Source organism: Lepisma saccharinum, chromosome 10, assembly GCF_977018435.1.
Source record: "Lepisma saccharinum chromosome 10, izLepSacc3.1, whole genome shotgun sequence".
In the NCBI taxonomy this organism is placed as follows: Eukaryota; Metazoa; Arthropoda; class Insecta; order Zygentoma; family Lepismatidae; genus Lepisma; species Lepisma saccharinum.
The window spans coordinates 31,469,622-31,492,519 of NC_139238.1; the positions used below are offsets into that span (position 1 = coordinate 31,469,622).

At 37.7% G+C, this 22,898-nt stretch overlaps 1 protein-coding gene across 1 annotated transcript; it reads right to left on the bottom strand.

Moving 5' to 3' along the window:
• Nucleotides 1-384: 384 nt before the first annotated feature.
• LOC145993850 (protein takeout-like) lies at nucleotides 385-20,276 on the bottom strand. The gene is made up of 6 exons (XM_083129704.1): nucleotides 20,001-20,276; nucleotides 14,933-15,025; nucleotides 12,874-13,021; nucleotides 11,090-11,223; nucleotides 10,419-10,568; nucleotides 385-1,729 (listed from the first exon to the last, which is right to left on the bottom strand). The coding sequence occupies exons 1-6, from the start codon at nucleotides 20,062-20,064 to the stop codon at nucleotides 1,575-1,577; spliced, it is 744 nt and encodes a 247-aa protein (XP_082985830.1). The 5' UTR covers nucleotides 20,065-20,276; the 3' UTR covers nucleotides 385-1,574.
• Nucleotides 20,277-22,898: the final 2,622 nt, after the last annotated feature.

The following is a 22,898-nucleotide window of genomic DNA, read 5'->3' on the forward strand; positions in this document are numbered from 1 at the left end:
GCACCCCGAGGGTGGGGTTGGGGTGGGAAGGGGGTGACATGTAAAACGACCGTTATTACTGTTGAATCCATAGTTTTCGGGTTTGCTAAGATGAATAGCGACACTCCCAATGCCGTTCAACTCCAAGTTCATTTTACACTATAGTTAGAATTCATTATGCTCCTGTCTAATAGAAGATTGAGACAAATACCACCGGCTAATCAGCTAGTTATATTTATAAAATCAGATGCATTTTAGTAAATATGCAATAAATGAAGCATTCAAACACTTAATTGAGGCTACAATTTTTATACATTTTGAGGATTAATTAGTGCTTATAATTTTCTTTGTGTACACAAATATTTCCCACGCTTAACTCACAAACTACAACAAATTCAAAACTGTTGCGTACGTTTTATTTTAATGCAAAAAGTAGGAAGCATATACATTCTTATTTACAGCAAATGTCTTTGTTAGATATCACCGTACAGTAATACTTCTGAGTTGTAACGATTCCATTGAAAATAAATAAGATTGTTACAACCCAGAAGTGTCCGTGACTGTACATATTAACACTTATTTAGTTGTACTAGATCACTTTGTTCCGTTACATGTATTAATTCACTCTTCTATTTCTAGACAAGAATAGGATACTCTTAAAATATCGTTATAAATTTCTTGATAACAAGCTAGTCAGCTTTATAACATTCAGATATCGTTTTGAAAGTACCAGACATGTTTGTTGCACGAACAAGTTTTTGAAAATATAATGAAAATATTTTGACACTGTGAAAAGCGATTATCGTATTGTTATAAGGATAAATGAAGGTTGAAAATTTACCTTTGTCTTTTTGTCTGTTATACACATTTAATACAAAAAGCGTTCTGTGTTTCTTATGCTTTTAATTCTTTATCACAGAAATAAGAACATAATACCAATACAGACTTGTATCTTCAGTATAATGTCATCACTACAACAGTACAAAAAGCAGTTTTACTATCATAAGCGTAGGTCATTTCAAGTTTACTCATGCAATCACTGTTATTTTTGCACAACAGCATGATATTTTTTTGAAAATTAATTGTTAGTTTTGATTGATTGATTCATTTTGTGTTTTAAGTCCACTTTATGCACAGTAAGGCTAATCGGTACTGGACCTACATCTTAAAGTGGGATCCGAACCACTATGTGCCTCCACCGAATTGTTAGTTTTGCTTAAATATTTCACTTATTTGTTGTGCATACAACAATATTTTATTATTGGTTTAAAATGTAAAAACCCTTACATTAGGTTTGTTATCTTGAGTGATATCAACCCAAATAGAAATAGGCAAAGTATGGCATTGAAATGTAAGTGCCATATATTGTTCACTGGAAACTAATAGTTTACCTTCATCTACACATTCTGTTCAATATCCAGAATGCACACACATTTTTCTGCCACAGAAGCAATGTTAACTCAACGGTGATCACAGCGCTCCAGTGGCAGAAGCCGTAAACTAAATACACCAGCACGAAAATTCCATGTGCACTCAGTATTGAGAAAGAGACACGATAGAAAGTCTCTCTTAGCCGAATGTTTCCTGTTAGAAATCTACGACGATGGGTAGAGTTCGTCGTAAGGAACTTTGTTGTAGATCCTTTCACCAAGCCCCTTAAATAGTGCACTCAAAGCCTCACTTATAGTTGGACCCAGTTCCTTAATAACTTCTACGAAATTCTCATTCAAGAACTTATTCATTGTGTCACCTAAAGAGAAAGAGAAGACAAACAAAAATTAAATATACTGCTGGACAAAAGTAACCAGACACCTTAATATTTGACATCTGAATTGGAATTACGTACTTAGGAATTACGCTCTCAGTTAAGTATTTGACTATTATTTCTTTTAGGTTATCAATGTTTTCGGCGTAGGGATGTGACGATCTCATCGCCCAGTGGCTTGTTCACTGCAGTTAGTCAACCAACAGAGTGAAATGGTCAACATTTTGCTCTGTTGGGAATAAAGAGCTGTCCTGTCATGGCTCTATGAGCGTCCCACAATTGGCAGAAGTGGGGTAAGGTTGGGGGACTACTATGTGATCCTTCCGGCTAGATCCGAGGGATCCTCTGACCAACGACAGGTGCGGTCCTCCGTTCATATTGGGGTATAGGCGTAGAGCTGACAACTCTGCACTGTAAAAAGACATGTCAAGAAACAGCAATATGAGGCCATGGATGGTCCCAAGGTAAAATATTCCGGAGGTATAATAGTCCCCAATTCGGATCTCAGGGTGGGGACTACTTTGGGAGGTCCCTGGACTAAGGATAAGACCTACATTAGGAATAAGGATATTAAATTAGACACCTGGAATGTTTTGATTCTTTACCAGCCTGGAGCATTTCAATGTACAGTTAATGAGACAGTTAGGTGTACATTAGATATAGTAGCTGTCGAGGAAGTTAGGTGGCCAGGAGAAGGGAAATGTAAAACTAAAAATTATACTTCTTTTTGTATGGTGGTATTGAAAATCATAATTTTGGAACAGGCTTCTTCATAAATAATAGAATTATCTCTGCTCTTAAAACAGTAGAATCTATCATGGTAGGATATCATATGCAGTTTTACAGGGTAGGTGGGGTAAAATTATTTTAATAAACATAAATGCACCAACGGAAGATAAAGATGATAATACTAAAGATGATTTTTATGCAGAGTTAGAACAGGTCTTTGATAAATTTTCCCAGTATGATATGAAAATTCTGTTAGGTAACTGTAATGCACAGATTGGTAAGGAAGAAACATTTAAACCCACGATTGGTAAAGAAAGTCTTCATGAATTAAGTAATGATAATGGTATAAGATTCATTACTTTTGCAACCTCAAAGAATTTCAATGCGAAAAGTACCACTTTTAAACATAAAGCTCCAGATGGTAAAACTCATAATCAGAGAGATCATATTCTCATTGAAAAGAGAAGGCATACTAGTATAATTGACGTTCGTACACATAGAGGTACTGACTGTACCAGTGACCATTATTTAGTAATTGCTAAATTAAGAGAAAGACTCGCAGTGATAAATCGTAAGCAACAAAATCTAAAAGTTATAAAACTTAATGCAGGAAAATTTTCAATGCAGCATTTAAATGATGATGAAAATATAAATGAAACAGACGTAAATAAGATTTGGGAGCACATACGTAATGCAATAGAATCAGCAGCTAAAGAAAGTATAGGATACCATAAACCAAGAAAAAGTAAGCCATGGTTTGATAACGAATGTCATAATCTATAAGAAATAAGAAATCAGTCTAGACATAGGTGGTTAAATAACTCTGATGATACAAATCTAAGCAATTATAATAGACTAAAGCGAGAAGAACCGCACGTTTAGAAGTAAAAAAGAGATTATTGAAAAGTAAGAAAACGAAATTGAAAGAAACAGCAAAAACAAAAATATCAGAGATATATATAAAGGTGTAAATGAATTTAGAAAGGGGTGGCAACCTAAAGTAAACTTGATTAAAGATAAAAACGGTGATTTTTTGGCCGATCCCAGCGATATTTTAAATAGATGGAAGAACTACTTTAATGACCTCTTAAATGTTCATGTAGGAAATAAATCAGAAGAAAATGTAGTACACACAGCAGAACCTTTAGTTCCAGAACCTAACTTGACTCATGTTAAAGATGCTATTAAAAGGCTAAAGAATAACAAAGCACCTGGCATTGATTTAATAACAGCTGAGTTTATTAAATATGGTGGAAATTCGTTAATATGTAAAATTCATAAATTAATTTTTTTAATATGTAATAAAGAAAAAATCCCCTCAACAGTATAAATAATCCATAATTGTTCCTGTGTTTAAGAAAGGTGATAAAATGATCTGCAATAATTACCGTGGAATTTCTCTACTCTCAACAACATATAAAATATTATCTAACATTATTTTAACAAGACTAACCCCATATGCCAATGAAATTATAGGTGATTATCAATGTGGATATAGACGTAACAGATCATAGACAGATCAATTTTTTCTTATCAGACAGACACTTAAGAAAAAGTGGGAATATAATCAAAATGTCCATTAGCTATTCATTGATGTCAAAAAAGCATATGAAGAGATAAATCATATAGCATATTAGTCGAGTTTGGAACACATAAGAAGCTTGTTAATATGATAAAAGTATGCACCAGTGAAACATAAAGTAAAATTCGGGTGGGTATTAATGTATCTGACAAATTTACAATTCATGATGGGTTAAAACAAGGAGATGCATTATCTCCATTGCTCTTTAATTTTGCCTTAGAATATGCTGTTAGGAAGGTGAAAGAAACTAACGAAGGACTAAAATTAAACGGTGTGACTTAACTGTTAGCATATGCAGATGATGTAGACTTATCAGGGAATGATATAAATACAATTAAGAATAATGCTAAAATATTTTTCAAAGCAGCTAAAGAGAGGTTTGGAAGTTAACAAAGAGAAAACTAAATATATGCTTACAGGCCGAAACCAAGTGTTAGGTAATAATCAAAATCTAATTATTGATAACAACTCGTTTGAACCAGTTTCCAAATTCAAATACTTAGGAGTAATATTAACAAATGAAAATTATATTAAAGAGGAAATGAAAAGTAGGCTTTAATTCAGGAAATGCATGTTACTTTTCTATTCATAAACAAATTTAGAGTATTTAAAAGTAAGATCCTTAGGAAAATATTTGGACCTAAAAGGGATGAGGAGACAGGTGAGTGGAGAAGGTTACATAGTTTAGAACTACATTATTTGTATTCATGTCCAATATTATTAGAATGATTAAATCAAGGAGACTTAGGTGGTCAGGCCATGTGGCACGAATGGGAGAGGAAGGAAGAGTTTACAGGATTCTTGTTGGGAATCCTGATGGTACGAGACCGGTAGGAAGACCAAGACGAAGATGGAGGGATAATGTTGAGATGGACATAAAGGAAATCGGTAGGGATGGAAAAGAGTATATAGATCTTGCTCAGGATGGGGACAGATGGGAGGCCTGTGTTGTTGCAGCTATGAACCTTCGGCTTTTAAAAGGCTAGAGAGTTAGTTAGTTAAGTATTGGACAATTGAACATTCATTATTCAACATTTTTCATACTTTTTCTGTTTGTTATTTATTTATTTACTTGTATTTACTTATTTGAAACACCTAGTAGGCTCAAAATCAATTTCCTGCGACGCCAAGGGTCCCGGGTTCGAATCCCGGTCGGGCTTGGTTGTTTGTGAATGTCCATTCATCAATTTCATCATTTCATCATTCATCCCCATCTTCGCAAATTAGCCAAGAGGCACAAAACGCGAAGTAAAATAAACTAAATCAATTCAAAAAATCAAATCAAATCAAAATCAATTTCATGCAATTTTGCTTTAATTTATTGATTTTCAATTAATGTTGATGTTATTTTGTTTAATGTCTAGAGAGGAATGAATTTTGGTTCATAGTAACTATAGTAACAGATATTATTGACATTGTCATTGCTGGTGTTTTTCTTGCAAGTGTATTGTAAGTTGGCTAGCTTGAAAATGAGACGTGAAGAGGTAGTAAAAGCAGTAGCTCTTCGTGATGTATTATTATTATTATTATTATTATTATTATTATTATTATTAAATTAGGGTTACAATTAAGCTTACAATTTTCTTTACATTGATTCTAAACTACAAAAATAGCTTTTTGCCCTACATGAATTTGTTTATAAGTATACATAAAATGGAATATTATAAATTTATATAATTGAAAAATATAAGTAATAGAATAAAATAAACATTTTTGTAGCTACGTTATATGAAGGAGGCAATGAGGTAGATGAGGCACAGTGTCAGTATTCATAGATTAATGTCCTAATCTCTTGTTTAAATTTGGCCAAATTTCTCTCCTTTCTGCAATTTACAGGCAGTTGATTCCACGCTTTACTTGCCAGAGATGACAGGGATTTTGATCCGTATCTTGCCTTGTTACATTTTGGTACTCGGATACTGTTGGCGTTGTTGGATCGCAGATTGGGATAATGTATATTACTAGATATCATTACTTTGTCCTTTAATAAGTGGTGGTGCGTGTTAATTGCCTGGTGATTTTTTAGTAGAAATGCATATTTTCGTCTGGATTCCAGCGTGGGTAATTGGAGCTCTTCTCTGCTTGCACGTGAGGTCGTGTGTGCCGTATTTCTTATGCTACGAATAGCCCAATTTTGCATTTTCTCTAGTTTCTTGGTGTTATTTCTATTAATACCATAAAGTACAGAGGAACAGTATTCAAGTAACGGCCTAATAAATACTTTGTAGAACGCTAATTTGTGGGCAAGGTGTACATATTTGCAGACAAATTGAAACTGTTTGATTCTAGGTGCTGTGCGGGCGCACATTTTTTTTTACATGTTGTGAAAAGGATAAACTCTTATCTAGGTGCATACCGAGATATTTTAGAGATTCACATGGTTTTATATTGGAATTTCCTATTTCAATCTTGTCAATTATCGTATTGTTATTGTTTTCACTGGATAGTATTAATACTTGAGTCTTAGACTCGTTCACTTTCAACATGTTAGATTGATACCACTCAAGAACTTCGGGCATATTTTCCTCAATATTTGCAATTACTTTTTCTAATTTGCTTGACGCGCAGTACAGGAGACAGTCATCTGCGTACAAATATAATTCAAACCCAAATTCCCTGTATGCGATTTCATTCACAAACATGTTAAACAGTTTAGGACCCAGAATAGATCCCTGTGGTACACCGAGAGATACATTTAAACTGTTTGAAATCGAGTTGCCTACTTTTGTATCGATACTCCTATTCCATAAATAACTTTCGATCCAGTTGCATGCAAGGGCAGAGAAATTAAATTGCTGATGTAATTTCTGTATTAATAAATTTGGTTGAACACTGTCGAATGCTTTACTGATGTCTAGAGAAATAATGCCAATGTATTGCTTTCCTTTACGATCTAATATATTTCGCCAGTTATGTAACAGTTCATGCACGAGTAATTCTGTCGAGCGATTTTTTCTGAAAGCAAACTGTCTGTCTGTCAGTAGATTGTTAGAATGTAAGTATTGTTCTAATTGCTTGTCTATTGCCTTTTCCAGAATCCTGCTTAATGAGGAAGTTATTGATATGGGGCGATAATTATTAACTTGCGTCGGGGACCCCCTTTTAAATATAGGTGTGATCCTTGCTTGTTTCCAAGTGTTAGGAAAGATTCCGCTTTTTAAGGATGAATTAATTATATCTGTGAGAGGTTCGACAATCCATGGGGCGAGTAGATATATTATGCGATTACTTATTTCATTGAAATCTGGACCTTTTCTGAGGTTAAGTTTTTGAAGAATTTTCATAACGTCATCACTTGAGACGGGCTTAAAACTGAAGCTGGTTTCTTGATATTTAGCGTCGTTTTCATTTTGTTTGTTACTTTCATTTTTCTTCGCCCTTAAATCGTTAGTGAATGTGTTGGATATTGACGAGCCGACGTTAGCAAAGTGGTTATTGAGGACGTTCGACACCCTCGCATCTTCCGTAATTGTTTCATTATTATGTTCAATAGATACGATGGATTGGTTTTTGCTATAATTTCCAGTTAAGAACCTGAAAAACTTGAATTTGTTATTGCCTGAATATTTATCGGAATAGATCTGCGTAAGGATATAATTTCTTTTTGCATCTTTTACTGTTTTTGTTAGGTAGTTCCTTAAGGTCTTATATTGTCGTAGTGTGCGCCATATTGCTAGGGTGCTAAATATAGCACGAAGTACTATGCATGAAACTCTCAGACGGTATGATGCAACTGGTTCCTGTGGTACAAGACCGGGTTCTGGTCAGAAACGATGCACAACAGCACAAGAAGATCGTTTAATGCGTATCATAGTCTCAAGAGACAGTCGTACGACTTCAAATATTGTGGCACAGCGTTTGAGAAATGTTCATATAGCTGTGGTTTCTTCACAAACAGTTCGTAGAAGACTGAATGAAAGTGGTTTATCATCTCGGACGGCTACAGGTCCCAGGTTGTTAGCACATCAGCGGAAGCGAAGACTGGAATTTGCTACACAACACTTACATTGGAATGTGGAGCAGTGGGAAAAGGTTTTATTTTCCGATGAGTCAAAATTCAACATACGTTCATCAGACGGGCGTGAACATGTGTATAGAAGACCTAATGACCGTTATGCACAATGTTGTTTCGATGAAATAACACCCTTTGGAGCGGTGGTATCATGGTCTGGGGAGGTATCTCTTTCCAGGGACGTACAGAGTTGGTTCTTATAGAGAATGGGGCAATGACAGCTCGCAGGTATATTACAGAATGTTTGGCAGATTATGCAGTACCATATACACCATTCATAGGCCCGGACTTTGTTTTTATGCATGGCAATGCGCTTCCTCACATTGCGAATATTGTCACGGAGTACCTGAGCGAAGTTGGGGTTACGCGATTAGAATGGCCACCACAAAGTTCGGAACTAGATCCGATAGAGCACGTCTGGGATCAACTAACTGAAACGACATATCAGAAACCGCGCAATAGTTCCAGAAACAATCGGAGAGCTAAGACGTGCTATTCAAGAAGAATGGGAGCAATAGGACCAAGAAGTGATTGCCAACCTTATTCGAAGTATGCCACGGCAGTTACAAGCTGTAATGGATGGCAGGGGAGGTAACACCCGCTACTAGACAGCTTATATGCCCCACCAGTATCAGTTAATAATATTAAGAAGAAATATTGCTAAGATTTCCTTTTTTTTGGTAGTTTTCTGTAACTTTCGTTTTTGTTCTAATTTAACTTATTAACAATAAATTTTAATTTGTTTTCTGCTGAATATGTTCAGGTTTTCCAATAATTTCTTCAGTATTTTGTTAGCCTTCGAATTACAATTTTCCCTTATCGCAAAAAATGCAAGTATCTGTTTTTCTTGTCCATCAGTGTATATTCAGGTCAACACTTAAGAATTACACTGGCAAGAGAGTATTTGATATGAACTGAATAAATACATATTACAGCTTAGCATTACATCTCTATTGAAACGATTGCAAATTATCAATATTAATAACCTATCTATATCTCGGAAACCACTTAAACAAAAAAAAAAATATGAAATTCAATTTGTAAAGGACCACTAAAATGCAATCTTGCATGATTCAGTATAAATTATCTCAATTGGGCCTATATACGTATTTCGAGAATTGTTGTGTGAAATGTGAATGTTAATTGTTCTTTAGACAAAGTTTTTTGAGAAAAATACTTTATTTGGAATATTGTAAGTCTGCTTTTCATTATAGCGTGTGACGTATAAATTATGACATATGGATGGAAGAATGGTGAATTTGATTCAATAATGGTAATGTGTTTTTACACAAAACCCTTCATCATATCCATGAACGTCTGCAGGAATTTTTCCAGGGAGAGGAAAACAAAGCATTTTTTTCGGGGAGGGCAAACGATATATATAACGCAACTGAAAGATGCGGCGTGTAGATTTACGGACGTTACTACAGTGTATCGAAGCACGCTACGTTACAGTAGGTGTTCAAAATGGTGGCCCTCAGCGTCGAAAGAAGCTACGGTGTATCAGCTCTGAAGTCGTTCTGACGATATAGCAAGGATACTTGCCAACGGGTTCTCCTCACTCAAACGATGGACTATTGGGTGCTGAGCCAAGGGACACCCTTTGCATTCCATCCTTGCTGCTTGTAATATCGTTAGAATTGACTCCGGGGATTACAGCAGAGGCGACAGAGATTCTTGCGATGCTATCGTGCCTGCATCGACGCTTTGGGCCATTCTGAACATTTACTGTAACGTTTTTGTTGTAAAGTGCTACTGTACACTGTAGTAGCGTCCGTGTTTAATCTACAAGCCGCATCTTTCACTTGTCTTACTCCACTGAGATAGGAAGCCCCGAAAGAGTTTTGTCTCATAACTTTTTAATGGTGCATTTCCGGACCGAGGATCCTTATCTTTCAGTCTCCATCCACCCTGCAAGTTTGGAACAAGGACACGGAAACACTCTGTATATATCATATATGTAATGTTTTCTATTATAAGAATAAACACAAATAAGTGCCATCTGCAAAGTCTTTTTCCAGAACAACCTTGTATTATTGTATCAACAAGTCATTATATCTCAATATGAGAGAGAAAATGGTTCATTGTTACAGTTAATATCCTCTGAACTCATTACATTGTTTCATGCTTCCCTGGAGTTTGGAAACTTTTATGCAAACTCATCTGAAAGTGTCACCAAAACGACACTGCCCTTGTACGAATTTAAGGTACGTAAGTCGTGTACAACACGCAGGGTCAGAAGAGGTTAGCAAATGAGGAAATGACTGAATACAATTATGTAAAAAGAGACAATGTTAAATTCCACGTACCAATCAACTTAATAGAAAAATAGAGATTTTTTTTTTAATTACCTAGCTGCCTGTTGCCATTGAACAAGTTATCCAATTGAACTGCACCGGATCTTGGCTCCACAGTAAGTTTCACATTTGTGACCTTCATGTACGTTTTTCCTTTCTTTTGAATAGGTTCACCTTTGACACGTAGAGTAATGTCGCTGTTCTCTGTAGGAAATGAAAAGAAATCAAGTGTTAATACTTAACGGTTTTTACATGTGTAAGTAGTCACAGCGGTTATGTATAAAGTTTGAAGATTTCTAGTTTAACTTCTATCCTGAAGTTTTCTCACCACCGGAAGACTAAATAACTGATATTACTTATCACATAGCCTTTCGTTTACGATTTTCCCCTTTTACTGATTGACTGTTTTACAATTTGCTCATTATCTGTCGGCTCTACTGTAGCGTACCCCCACCAGAAATGTCTCATTGGCCGTCAACAATACCTTTGAAGGAGGTAATTCAACGCTAGTGGAAGTATCACTATGCCCCAAGGAACTTAACACCTTGAAGTAGAAGTAGTGAAGAAGAAATAACCTTTTCACCATAATAACATTTTAACAACATTTGCTATGGAAATTTTACGAAAATATCCAGTGACCAAACTGTTAGTACTAAACAATAGTTGTGAAACTGACGAAGACAATTTTTAAAGTAATTTCATGTTCGCTACCTGTTTGTACTAACCATAGGTGATGTTTGAGAAACCATTGCCGGTGATGGGCAGCAGCAGTATCCTTCCTTTTATGTCATAGTCCCCGACGATACTTAACACATCTACAGTTCCCGTTGCCTCCAAGATATATTCGTCTGGGACGTTCCTAGGGAAGAAGAAGCGGAAACTTTTGACCTTCAGTTAATTTTTCTGTTAACTATATTCTACTTGGAAACAATCATCATTCCTCAAAAAAATCTTAACGAACATGTTTTTTAATCCTTAACCACAAATGTGAGCATTTTGGGCACTAACACAGTCGTGCGGTCCACAGGACCTCTATGAAAAAAGGAATATAAATATATGAAGACATATTTTAAATGATGTGAATTTAATCTTATACTTTGTTATTCACTGAACACAATTACGTAGTTTTGAGAGCGAAACATTATTTTTTAACTTCCTCAAAAAATATTTTGTTCATATTGTGAGTATAAGCAAAACAAATACCCCAATCCAAAATATATCTTAACTGAGTATTTACACACAGCTGATCAACGTGAATTTAGTCCTTAGTTATTGTTTAACATTCATTCTTCAAAACCACAGGTCCCTCTATTCAGTATATGCCTCAAATAAAAAAATCTGCAATACTCTTTTGTCTATTGATTGTAATATTGAATAAATCATCGGTGATTTTAACCCTCAAACACAGTCGTGACGTCCGCGGGACCGCAGTATATAAATAGAACACCACAGAAGCAGATAATGGAAAATTTACCTTCACGCTTTCACAGCACACTGAAGTTGAGGAAGGTACTGAAAGAGAGTTATCTAATCGCAACATCGCACTGAACAATAGCGAGTTGACAATGCTGAAGCATGGAAATCGGTGAGCGCGCCATCTCTTTGTGAAGTTTCAAATTGAATTAGGAACGCAGCACAGTCTGGTGGGGAAAATAAGAACTAATTGCCACCGGAATGTTCGTGTTCTAGTCTCGGCCTGTACATGAGGGTTCTTTGTGAGATAATTTCATAATCCTCATTATCGAGATTAGCTAGCTAAATAACAAAACACACAAAAATATATATTAACTTCAACACATAAATTCCTAATGAAATGATGTGATAGTGTGTGTGTGTGTGTGTGTGTGTGTGTGTGTGTGTGTGTGTGTGTGTGTGTGTGTGTGTGTGTGTGTGTGTGTGTGTGTGTGTATATATATATATATATATATATATAAAATAATTATAAATGTATTTTTATGTATGTGTGTATATATATATAATATATATCTCTATATTACAGAAATATATGTAATTGTATTCACTATGTATCCTTCATATGGGCTCTGTAATTAGGTATGTACCTGTTAAGTTCAATACATAAATAAATATTATTAAATATTTCAACAATAAAGCAATGCAGTGAATGGAAAACACATGATAAGTAATTAACAAAATAAATTCCTGTCAACAAAGTTGCTTAATTTCTTGGACTTCGTTAAACCCTGCCAAACAAAACACGTCTTCTATCATGCCAATGTTATTTTCTGGTGAATCATTTCTCGTTTAATCTGACTGAGAAGTTGTCAAGTGCGGAGCACTTAGCACTCAATAAGGCAGCCATGTTATTTACCAACTTCCAGTTAATGTACTGACTGTAAAGAGTAGGGTTGAAGTTAACTTGCAGTTAGGATGGTAGAGTTTAAGCTAACCGCTAACCTCTTCTCGTATATTTGCATCTCACTTGTAACAAGACCGTGATAGAGACTGTGGTTTATGTACTGAGACATGTTATGTGACACTCGCGACTTACCTCATGCTTGTTACTTTTATACCACTTAGTCCGTATATTTTAGTGTCCGTAAAGGTTAGAAAGAGCCCCCCTGTACCAAGACCTTGGTCCAGCGACATCCTTGGTATAGGAAGCGGGTCAGTGGATGGGATGCCGAACTCCCGCATTCCTAGAATGGAGGAAAAACATGGATGAGAATGACTTCTACCATCACCATCACACAAACACGCACGCATGCACGCACACATACACACACACAAACACTATACTATTTGAATTATTCCTACTACACTGATCTCGTTTCCAGTTAGCCGCTTACCTTCGTGGCTCTTTCTGTCCCCCAATCGTTAAGAAGTGTGTGGCTCGAAGTGGCAACAAACTCGGTTGAGAAGTAAATTCTGTTGCTATCCAATGCCAAGCGCACTTCTGTTTTTGCCAGTTGCATACCGACCTGTGGGTGTTGTGTGCGAAGAAAAATCTTCATACCGTATTTAAAATCTAAGGCTGCAAAGAGGCGCTCAGTACAAATACGGACAAACACAGGAAAACACGACCCTGGCCGCGGATGCCACATAGAACTGAGGCTGCCTTCTCAGATTACTCCTTTTTTTTGAGATTTGAATATTATACAGGGTGTCTATAAAATAACTCCGGAGTTTTGAAGCTAAATTAAAAACTCAAACCCATGAAAATGTAAATACATATTTTTGAAGGTAATGTTATCAAGTTTTGTTTACAATTTAGTAAATGTCAATGTGTGCCCCGTTTGTAGCACGGCACACATCCAAACGATAATCGACTTCTTGCCACGTCCTGGCCAGCATGTCTGGAATGATGGTTGCCACAGAAGCGATAATTCTTTGCCTTAGATGGTTGACATCTTGAATTTTCTCCGCATAAACCATGTTCCTCACATGTCCCCATAGGAAAATGTCTAAGGGAGTAAGGTCCGGACTTCTTGTAGGCCATGGAATAGGCCCTTTCCTTCCAATCCACCTGTCGCCGAATCGATTGTTGAGTGCTTCTCGCACACGCAAGCTGAAGTGGGGCGGAGCTCCATCTTGCTGATAGTAGACGGGCCCCTTTTCCGCCTCAATATCACCCAACTGAGGATAAACATAGAGCTCTAGCATGTCACAGTACACATCACCAATGATGGTTCTTTCGGCGAAAATGAAGGGTCCAATAACACGGTCATGCATAAGACCGCACCAAACATTCGACTTAGGCGAGTCACGTTGATGTTCAATGAACTCATGAGGCGGCTGTGAGCCCCAAATGTGACAATTGTGCCGGTTAACAGTACCACTGACAGGAAAAGTGGTCTCATCGGTAAAACTAATATCGTTTAGAAAATAATTATTTTCTTCAATCTTGTTCAGCATAGAAACAGCAAACTGTGATCTCTTAGTCTTGTCTGGAGGCTTAATTTCATGCAAAAGTTGTACCTTGTAAGCTGTTAGACGAAGCCTCTTGTACACCACTTACGAACAGTCGATTTTGGTATCTCTAACTGAAGACTGCGTCGTGTCAAGGATTTGTTGGGGGCTTTGTACGAATGAAGTGCAAATTCTTTCCTACCTGGCGGCTTTTGTTGCAGAACACTTCCAGCTTCTTTAAACGCCTTAAGCCATTGACGAATGGTTTTGTTCGCAGGCGCAACACCACCATACTCGCGTCGAAAGTTCCGCTGTACAGTAATAACAGATCCAGCATCTGCAAGCCATATCACACACTGCGCCTTCTGTTGAGGGTTGCCGTTGCACTGAACTGTACTGAGGGGCTTGGCTGGGCCACTTCAAGGCCAACGCTGCGCAGCGTTGCCAACCTTTGTTGAAATAAACTCCAAACGGCGTGAATAAAACTTGATGAGCTTCTGATTTCAAAGTTATTAACTAACCTGAGTTACGAGTACCTAATACCATTTGCGCGATATGATTGTTTAAAATTCCGGAGATCTTTTATAGACACCCTGTATAGTCACGAGGGATTACAGAGATGTAGATCTCTGGCAGAGATTGGTGTGTAATGTGTGGGGGAAACTTCCGTCTAATTCCTTCCGGAAATACTGTGAACTCACCTCCCACTGCAGACCGAAAAAGCTTCTCAGCAGACCTCGACACGCACTCATTCAGGTTTGGGTCATCATGTTTGCAGATGGTTAGGTACTTGGCTGCAAGAGAAATATCATGTCAAATTTTCATGCATGGATTTGTTCGAAAACTCTCATACGTGGACTTCATACCCATCGGATCTACCAAAGAAGTAGTTTATTTGGCCACTTCGCATTAGAGAAAAGTTCTTAAAATGGTCTTAAACTTGCATAGTGTACTTCCTCCATTCCCCAAACCTATAACGAATTGTTGAATAATTTCTCTAGGGCTGTCGACCAGGTTCTGGAAAGGTTTACAACGTCTGGAGAGCTAACGTCACTCAACTTCACTTCTACCATAAAGATACATAGAAATTTCTTCCAAGAACAGAAAATTAACAACATGAGTAGGATACAGCAACTAGAGGAAGGAATTCCCTTTCATCCCCATTGCAAATGTCAAACTATGCATAAACATGGTATAACAGTATCTGCATGTGCAAGTGTGAATCTGCATAGTATTTAAAGACCCCTAAAAAACTCTTACGACAGTTTACTGATTATTTCTATTACATTTCATAATGTTTAATCTATTATATGTTACCTATTGCATTTCGAAACTGCAGGCAGGCACGTATCCAGGAATTCCTCCCGGGGGGGGGGGCTCAACATCTTATTTTTAAGGGGTATAGATAGAACCTCACACTTGTATGTTTAATGCCTGTGGTGGCGATTGGGTTCCAAAACGGGGGATGGGGCGTGCAAGGAAAGTTTACTTTCTCTTGGTAGACAAGGCCTAGGATTAAGAGGCAAAAAAATGGGGAGCAACTATCCCCTAAATCGTTGCCACTGTTTATGGCTGCCATTTTAATCAGAACATGAAATCGGAACGTTTTTTACCACTCGACTCCCCTGTTTCCAATGCATTAACATTGTGTGCCAGAACCATCTGAGTGTGTGTGTTTGTCCATTTCTTCTCATCAGGCATCAACACATCTGTGGTGTCTGAGTATTTTTACGAAGCCACATGCACAGGATGGACACAATCCCCTCGACAACGCGAGATTCAAACTGTGGGCTGCGAGGTGAACGCAGAAAGTTCTCGAATATTTCTCTCTGGATCGAGCCTGCATACCATTAATGTGTCTTGTCCTCCCATGTTTGAAGCTCTTGTAAAAGCCGAAACCCACTAAATTGTTCATATTCAGGCCTCTGAAAACCCTTCCGTTCCCAACACATCTAATGTTTCGTCTCCCAATATGATCAAATGCTTACTTATTTATTTCTAGTGACGTGCCCAAGGGAGGATTGGTGGGGTCATAACCCCATTTGATCCAGTATTCCTTAAAAAAGGAACGTCAAAGACAGGAAAAGATGGCAAAATGAGAATTGACTACCAAAAATAGTATTCGTAACCCGTCTCCCTACCGATAATCCTGAGCACGCCATTATTTATCTCGGACACAACTCACCAGAAGTTTTTATCATTTCGTATTCGAGACTTAGGTAAAATGCGTTCTTCCTGCAGGTTTGGATATTATCCTTTAAGGTGCTTTCGCCTGCCTTCGCACCTAACCTTAACAAAGCCCTAATTTTCCATCCTTGTGACTTGGATCTTCAGGACTTACGTAGATTTCAGACCGACGGGATACGCGATACATGACGTATGGAATGAACCAATCAACAAAAACGTTTCACACCGTAGCGACACAAAAGGCCTCACAAACCAACGTTCGACTTGTGAAATCCTCAGGCAACACAGTGTCAAATCTCCCTTAGTAGGCCACTGTTATCGTCACCTCAAAGCGGCAGCTCGTGTTGACCACCGAAGAAAAATGTCTCCTCAGCCGGTGGGGATGCCCTCAGCTTTCTTCCTCCTTTATTTTCTGTGCTTGTTAATAAAACAAATAACATCTTACAATTTGACATACACAGAACATGTACTATGTAGCCTATACATTTTAGCGCAAACTCAATTGAAGTCAAGGGTGACTCGGTGGCTCAGTTGGTAGAGCAATGGCATGGTATGCCAGAGCCCTGATTCGGGTCCTGGTAGAGCCTGCAATTTCCGTTAAAATAACTACATATGCAACATCTTCTTGCTTTCTCTTCTCGACATTCATAAAATTTTCGGCTGTCCCTTCATGGTAGTTAAGTATTTGTGTGTGTGCGAACCCAGTAGGCTTAAACAAAATTATTTCTTTTATGCCATGAAATTCTCGGACTGCATACATGAAATTTTGTTCAGGCACAACTAAGTCATCACTCAAATCTTTGATTTTCAGTTGATCTGTGAAGCTTATTTCTGTTTTAATAAACCGCTGAAATATTCACTTTAGGGTGAGAGAGACCTTCGATTTCTTCGGCCCTCGACCTGAACTAGCTGCACTACACTGAGGCTCCGGAAGTTCCGCTCTCGTCAATGTTTTCAGATTTGGACCCGAACTAGTAGACTTCGTTACTTTACGATATTCAATCCTTTTTGTTTTCGTACGAACCCAGAAATTTTAAATGAATCAATCAATCAATTTTTGTTTTCGAATCACTAGATCTTACAAAACAAGCAATGGACACGCAGATCACTACTCGACTGTATGAATTGCCATACTCTGAAAATGCTGAAGTCTCATTAACCGATTCTGTTGTACAGATCAACCGGTAAATTGAAGCCGCATATTTATATCCTCATTATATTCTAGAACGTGCCAGTAGTTCGACTCATTCTCTTATTCCAGAATGTTCCCTCTCGCACCAGAGATTAAAAATTACAACGGATCGTCCTACCTGTGGCGCTACCTTTGATGTGAAGCTTCCAAAATATTCGCTGCGACAACACCGAAAGTGCAAGAAAAGTTTACGTGCAATATTATCAACAGCAAGGTTATATAGAACATTCTCCGTCTTTATAATTATGAATCTCCTTAAATTATCGTCACAGTAACTGAAAATTTCCTGTTTGTGTGTGTGTGTGGGGGGGGGGGGTCAAGCACCCTTATCCCCACCTTGGATACATGCTACTGACAATGACAGGGTTATATAACATTCTCCGTCTTGCCTTTATAATTATGTATCTCCTTAAATTATCGTCACATTATTCAAGAAGACAAAACTATAATTTTATCTAACGTAATCTGAAAAAAATCTTGAAGGGGCGGTTCGAGCTCCCTGATCCCCACCTTGGATACATGCTATTAACAATAATAAGGTTATAGAACATTCTCCGTCTTGCCTCTATAATTATTACTCTCAAATTATCATCATATTATTCAAGCACCAATAATCTAATTTTATCTAACGTAATCTGAAAAATTTCCTGAAGGGGGGTCGAATCCCCTGATTCCCATCTCGGAATCGTGCTATTAACAATAACAAGGTTATAGAACATTCTTCGTCTTGCCTCGATAATTATTTATCTCCTTAAATTATCGTCACATTATTCAAGAAGCCAAAAACCTAATTCTATCTAATGTAAAATGAAAAATTTCCTGGGGGAGGGGGCTCGATTCTCCTGATTCCCAACTTCGATACGTGCTATTATCAATAATAGGGTTACATAACATTCTCCGTCTTTTCTCGATAATTATTTCTCTCCTTAAATTATCCTCATTTTATTTTATTTCACACCACAAAGAACCAAAAACCTTATTTTATCTAGTATAAACTGAACACTTTCGGGGGGGAGCTCGAGCTCCCTAAGCCCCACCTTGGATACGTGCCTGACTGCAGGCACCGGCAAATTGCAATATACGAAATACACCACTAGAAATTCAATTACTGAAATATACAAACGTATTTGCGGATTGTGTCTCTCATCTCGGACAACTTTTGTGAAGAAAATATTCAATACTATACAAGAGGAATTGTAGTTTTATATCATGAATACATATGAAATTTAGAATATCTTTCTGAACTGCAATAAGAGGCCTTGAAATGAATTTAATCGCCTTCTTTCATTGTAATATTTGTCTAGGAATTTTCGATATCTTATTTTACCAATGGTGCTTCAGATGTTTGGGTGACGAGGCAAAGTACAGTGAATAAACAGAAGCAAACTGAAGACTAAAATTGGTAAACGCTGTAAGTGCCAAAATAATTCAAACACCGTTTTCCACGTTAAACCGTGATATGTGCCATGCTTTATAATGTGGTAAACGTGAAAAGTGGCTGGTAGATCTCTAAGTAGTTCAAAGGGCGTGTAAAGAGTTCACTAGTGTGCACGTTCTTACGGGCTGATATGCGGAACGATGCGATTTCCCAACACTTTCGCTTTTGGCACTTACAACGTTTACCACTTTTAGTCCTCAATTGTCTAGTTTTAAGTCCACTTTGTGACAGATAAGCTATAGTTCAAAGTGGGATCCGAACAACTATGTCCCTCCAACGGATATCGAACACGGGATTCCCGATTGCAAACGTCGTGTTTAAACTCGTATTCATAAAAAAAGGTCCTTGTGTCTAAAGAAAGAAGACGAGTACAACTTAATAGCATCTCCATGGAATGTAATTTGAAATTAAACATATTTATTCAGTCATTGTTAAAGGACTTTCGTTGTTCATCCTGTCCACAAGAACAATAGCTGTCTGGAATATGAACTTCATAGTTAGTAACTCGGCCAGGTAACCGCACGAAAACATTTCACGGGAAGGGATATCGTAGTTTCATTTTTTAAAAAATACTTCAACCTTCCGTAGAGCATGCAGGAAAGAAGAAATATATGAAAAATCTACTCAAGCGACACTTGCTTCGCGTTTCCTCAGTGCACACTATTAGTTACTGGTAGAACCCGAAACATTACACCAATATTACGAGGTAAGAAAGAAAAAACTACAATCTACTAAACATGCAATTTCAAGTCATCTCTTACCTGTGTTGCTTTTCCTCCGGAGTCCTTAACGATACAGTAGTAGCTGTATAAATTTCTGATAATTTGTAACCAATACAACCTTAACAACTTCAGACAAACAGATATTTAGGAAACAGTAACAGCAGAAAATCCATCAAATAACACTAAGGTAAACATGCAACATAATGTACTAATTGTATATGTACACTTACATAACTGTCCAAGCACTAAGGCAGGAAGAAGTGTCAAAATCAAAAATATTCCCTTCTGCGCCATCTTCTGTCTTCCTGTGGAAACAATGCGGTATCAGAAATCCTCCTCACCGCAGTAGACTATATAGGATCTGGAACTGTGAGAAAATGATGTTCAAACGCTACTCAGTTCTCAGTGATTAATTGCCTGGTAGCAGGGTACGTAGACACGCAGTAACCAATGCAAACTCGGGAAATGTCTGCCGTCTCAAGGTCTCTTGCGTTACGTTGCTACAAAGGAAGCCTTTACATGCTACGTATGTGAAAATTACGGATAGGATTCTTACTTAATTCATAATTGGGTATCTCTGTAGCGGGAAACTTCTTCAAGGTCATTTGTGGAGAACGTGATGACTCAAGTTTGCAAGCGAAGGGATAGGATGGTGAAGGTGAGGAGGGTGTGGCTAACTTTTTTTTATGTATTCAGGGCTGTATTTAACGTTTTTTGTTTCTTCGGGTCTGAGCGATTACAAGGCGGAGCCAGAAAAATTCCAACGGTTGAACAGGACTTACACTTAGGCACCTACAGGAATTTTCCTAAAGGGGTCAAATATATCGCAGCGCGCTACTACGCCAGGGGACCTGGGTTCGAATCCCTGCATTAGCAAGGGTGTTCTTTGTAAGTGTTTCTTCATGACTTACATTATCACTCGGGACTCTATGATGGCGTAGTGGTAACGTCGTCACCTTATGATCAAGGGGTCCCGGCACACTGTGTAGTGGTTCATATCCTACTTCAAACTGTAGGTCTAGCAGTCCAGATTCACATATCTGTACATACAGTGGACATAAAATAACAATTCGATTGAATTCAATTCAACTTCACTTATCCAAATCTTCGTGATTCGCAAAAACCTGCAAAATGCGAAGTAAGATAAACTAAATCAATAAATAAATCAATAAGTAAAAGAGAAATGTATTAAGAGAGCAGAGATAGGGATAAATGAACGATAGAGTGAAAGATTGATTGATTGAGTTGTTGTTTTAAATCCACTTTATGCACAGTAAGGCCAAACGGGACTGGACCTACAGTTTAAAGTGGAATCTGAACCACTATGTACCTCCAGCGGGTATCGAACCCGGGACCCCTTGGTTACAAGGCGACGACGCTACCACGGCGCCATTGGCGAGGCCGATAGAGTGAAAGACAGCGAGAGGGAGAGAGAGAGAGAGAGAGAGAGAGAGAAATGAAAATAGAGTGATAGAGAGCGAGAGAATGGGTGACAGAGAGTAAGATAGATAAGTAAATGAAATATAGTAGTGAAAGAAAGAGAGAGAAATAAATGATTGAAAATGAGTGAAAGAGAGAAAGAGATAGAGAAATGTGTACAATAAAGAGTGAAAGCTAAATGAGCGACACAGAGTGAGTGAGATAGATAAAAATTATGGGTTGTGAGTGAAAGAGAGAGAGAGAGAAACATCGGAGATATAAATTAAGAAAAGTTTGAGAGAGGGTGAAAAATAAATAAACAATAGTGAATTAAAGGGATAGAGAGAGAGAGAAAGAGAGAAAAAGAGAGAGAGAAAGAAGTAATTATTGAGAATGAATAGAGAGAGGGAAGTGGGCGACAGAGAAAGAAATAAATAAAAGATAGTGAGTGAGACAGAGAGAGAGAGAGAGAGAGATGGACAATTTTCGCAGGCCACGCAATACGGGAATAAGCCTTTTAATTAAAACAAAATCGAGGACAAGTCTCTGACAAGAGAATAAAATGTATATTAGAAACTACCTTACTCAATTTTTAAAACCAATTTATTCATTTGATAAATAAGTACTAACGTATTGAAGAACGGAAACTATACTCTCTGTGAAGACTAAAATTTTCTTGTCATGCAATGTTAATTGGACATTATCCATTGTCAAGTGAGTTAAACTGTACTTACTCTAACTCCACGTTTGTACACAGGGGAATCGAGACGTCCTCTATATAAAATGGTAGAGGAACACAATGGCAAAACAGGTAGGTCAAAAATAACCGAACATGCACGAAGTGGATCACATAGAATTCTGTGGAGCAACATAACAGTCCAACACAAAGAACAAAATAGGAAACAAAGGAAAATATAAAAAGCAGCCTTCATAGCAATAGTCCAAAATGGTATGTCATCTCAGTGTAGAATTCATATATGGTTCCCGTCCAGTGGCGGCGATTAGGGGGGTCGAGGGGGGCAATTGCCCGCCACACCACTATTTGTAACTTTTGCTTCTGCACTATGCTAAACCTTATCTACCAATGGAAATTAAACTTTCCTTGCCCCTCAGTTTTGGAACCCAATCGCCGCTACTGTCCCTCTCCTCAAAAACTTTAAATAGTATCATAAATGGAGCAAAAATTGGGTAGAGCAACGGATTTTTAGGTGTGTCGTAGGTTCGATTCCCACCAGCGGCAAAAGAAATTTCGCAAGGTGGTGTCTCGAAACGTAGAATAATTATAGTTAAAAGCACTAGACAGTGGATAACGTCCAATTTACATTGTATGCTAATGTAGAACCATTGTTCTTAACGTTCAAATAGCGTCGTCGCCTTGTAATCAAGGGGTCTTGGGTTCGATACCCGGTGGAGGCACATAGTGGTTCGGATCCCACTTTAAACTGTATGTCCAGTCCTACCGTGCATAAAGAGGACTTAAAACTCCAAATCAACCAACCAACCAACTAACCAACTGACGTGGAAATAACTTAAATATTCTTACCTAGGCTGAAAGCTGAGGCTACAAACCTGTTCTCAGCACACACAAGGAAAAAAACACAGGACAGGACAGAAATGGATAAATAAGTGAACGATTGGGAGTGAAAGAGATCAAAGCAAATGAGACAGACAGAGTGAGTGAGAGTAATAAATGATCGATGGAGAGTGGG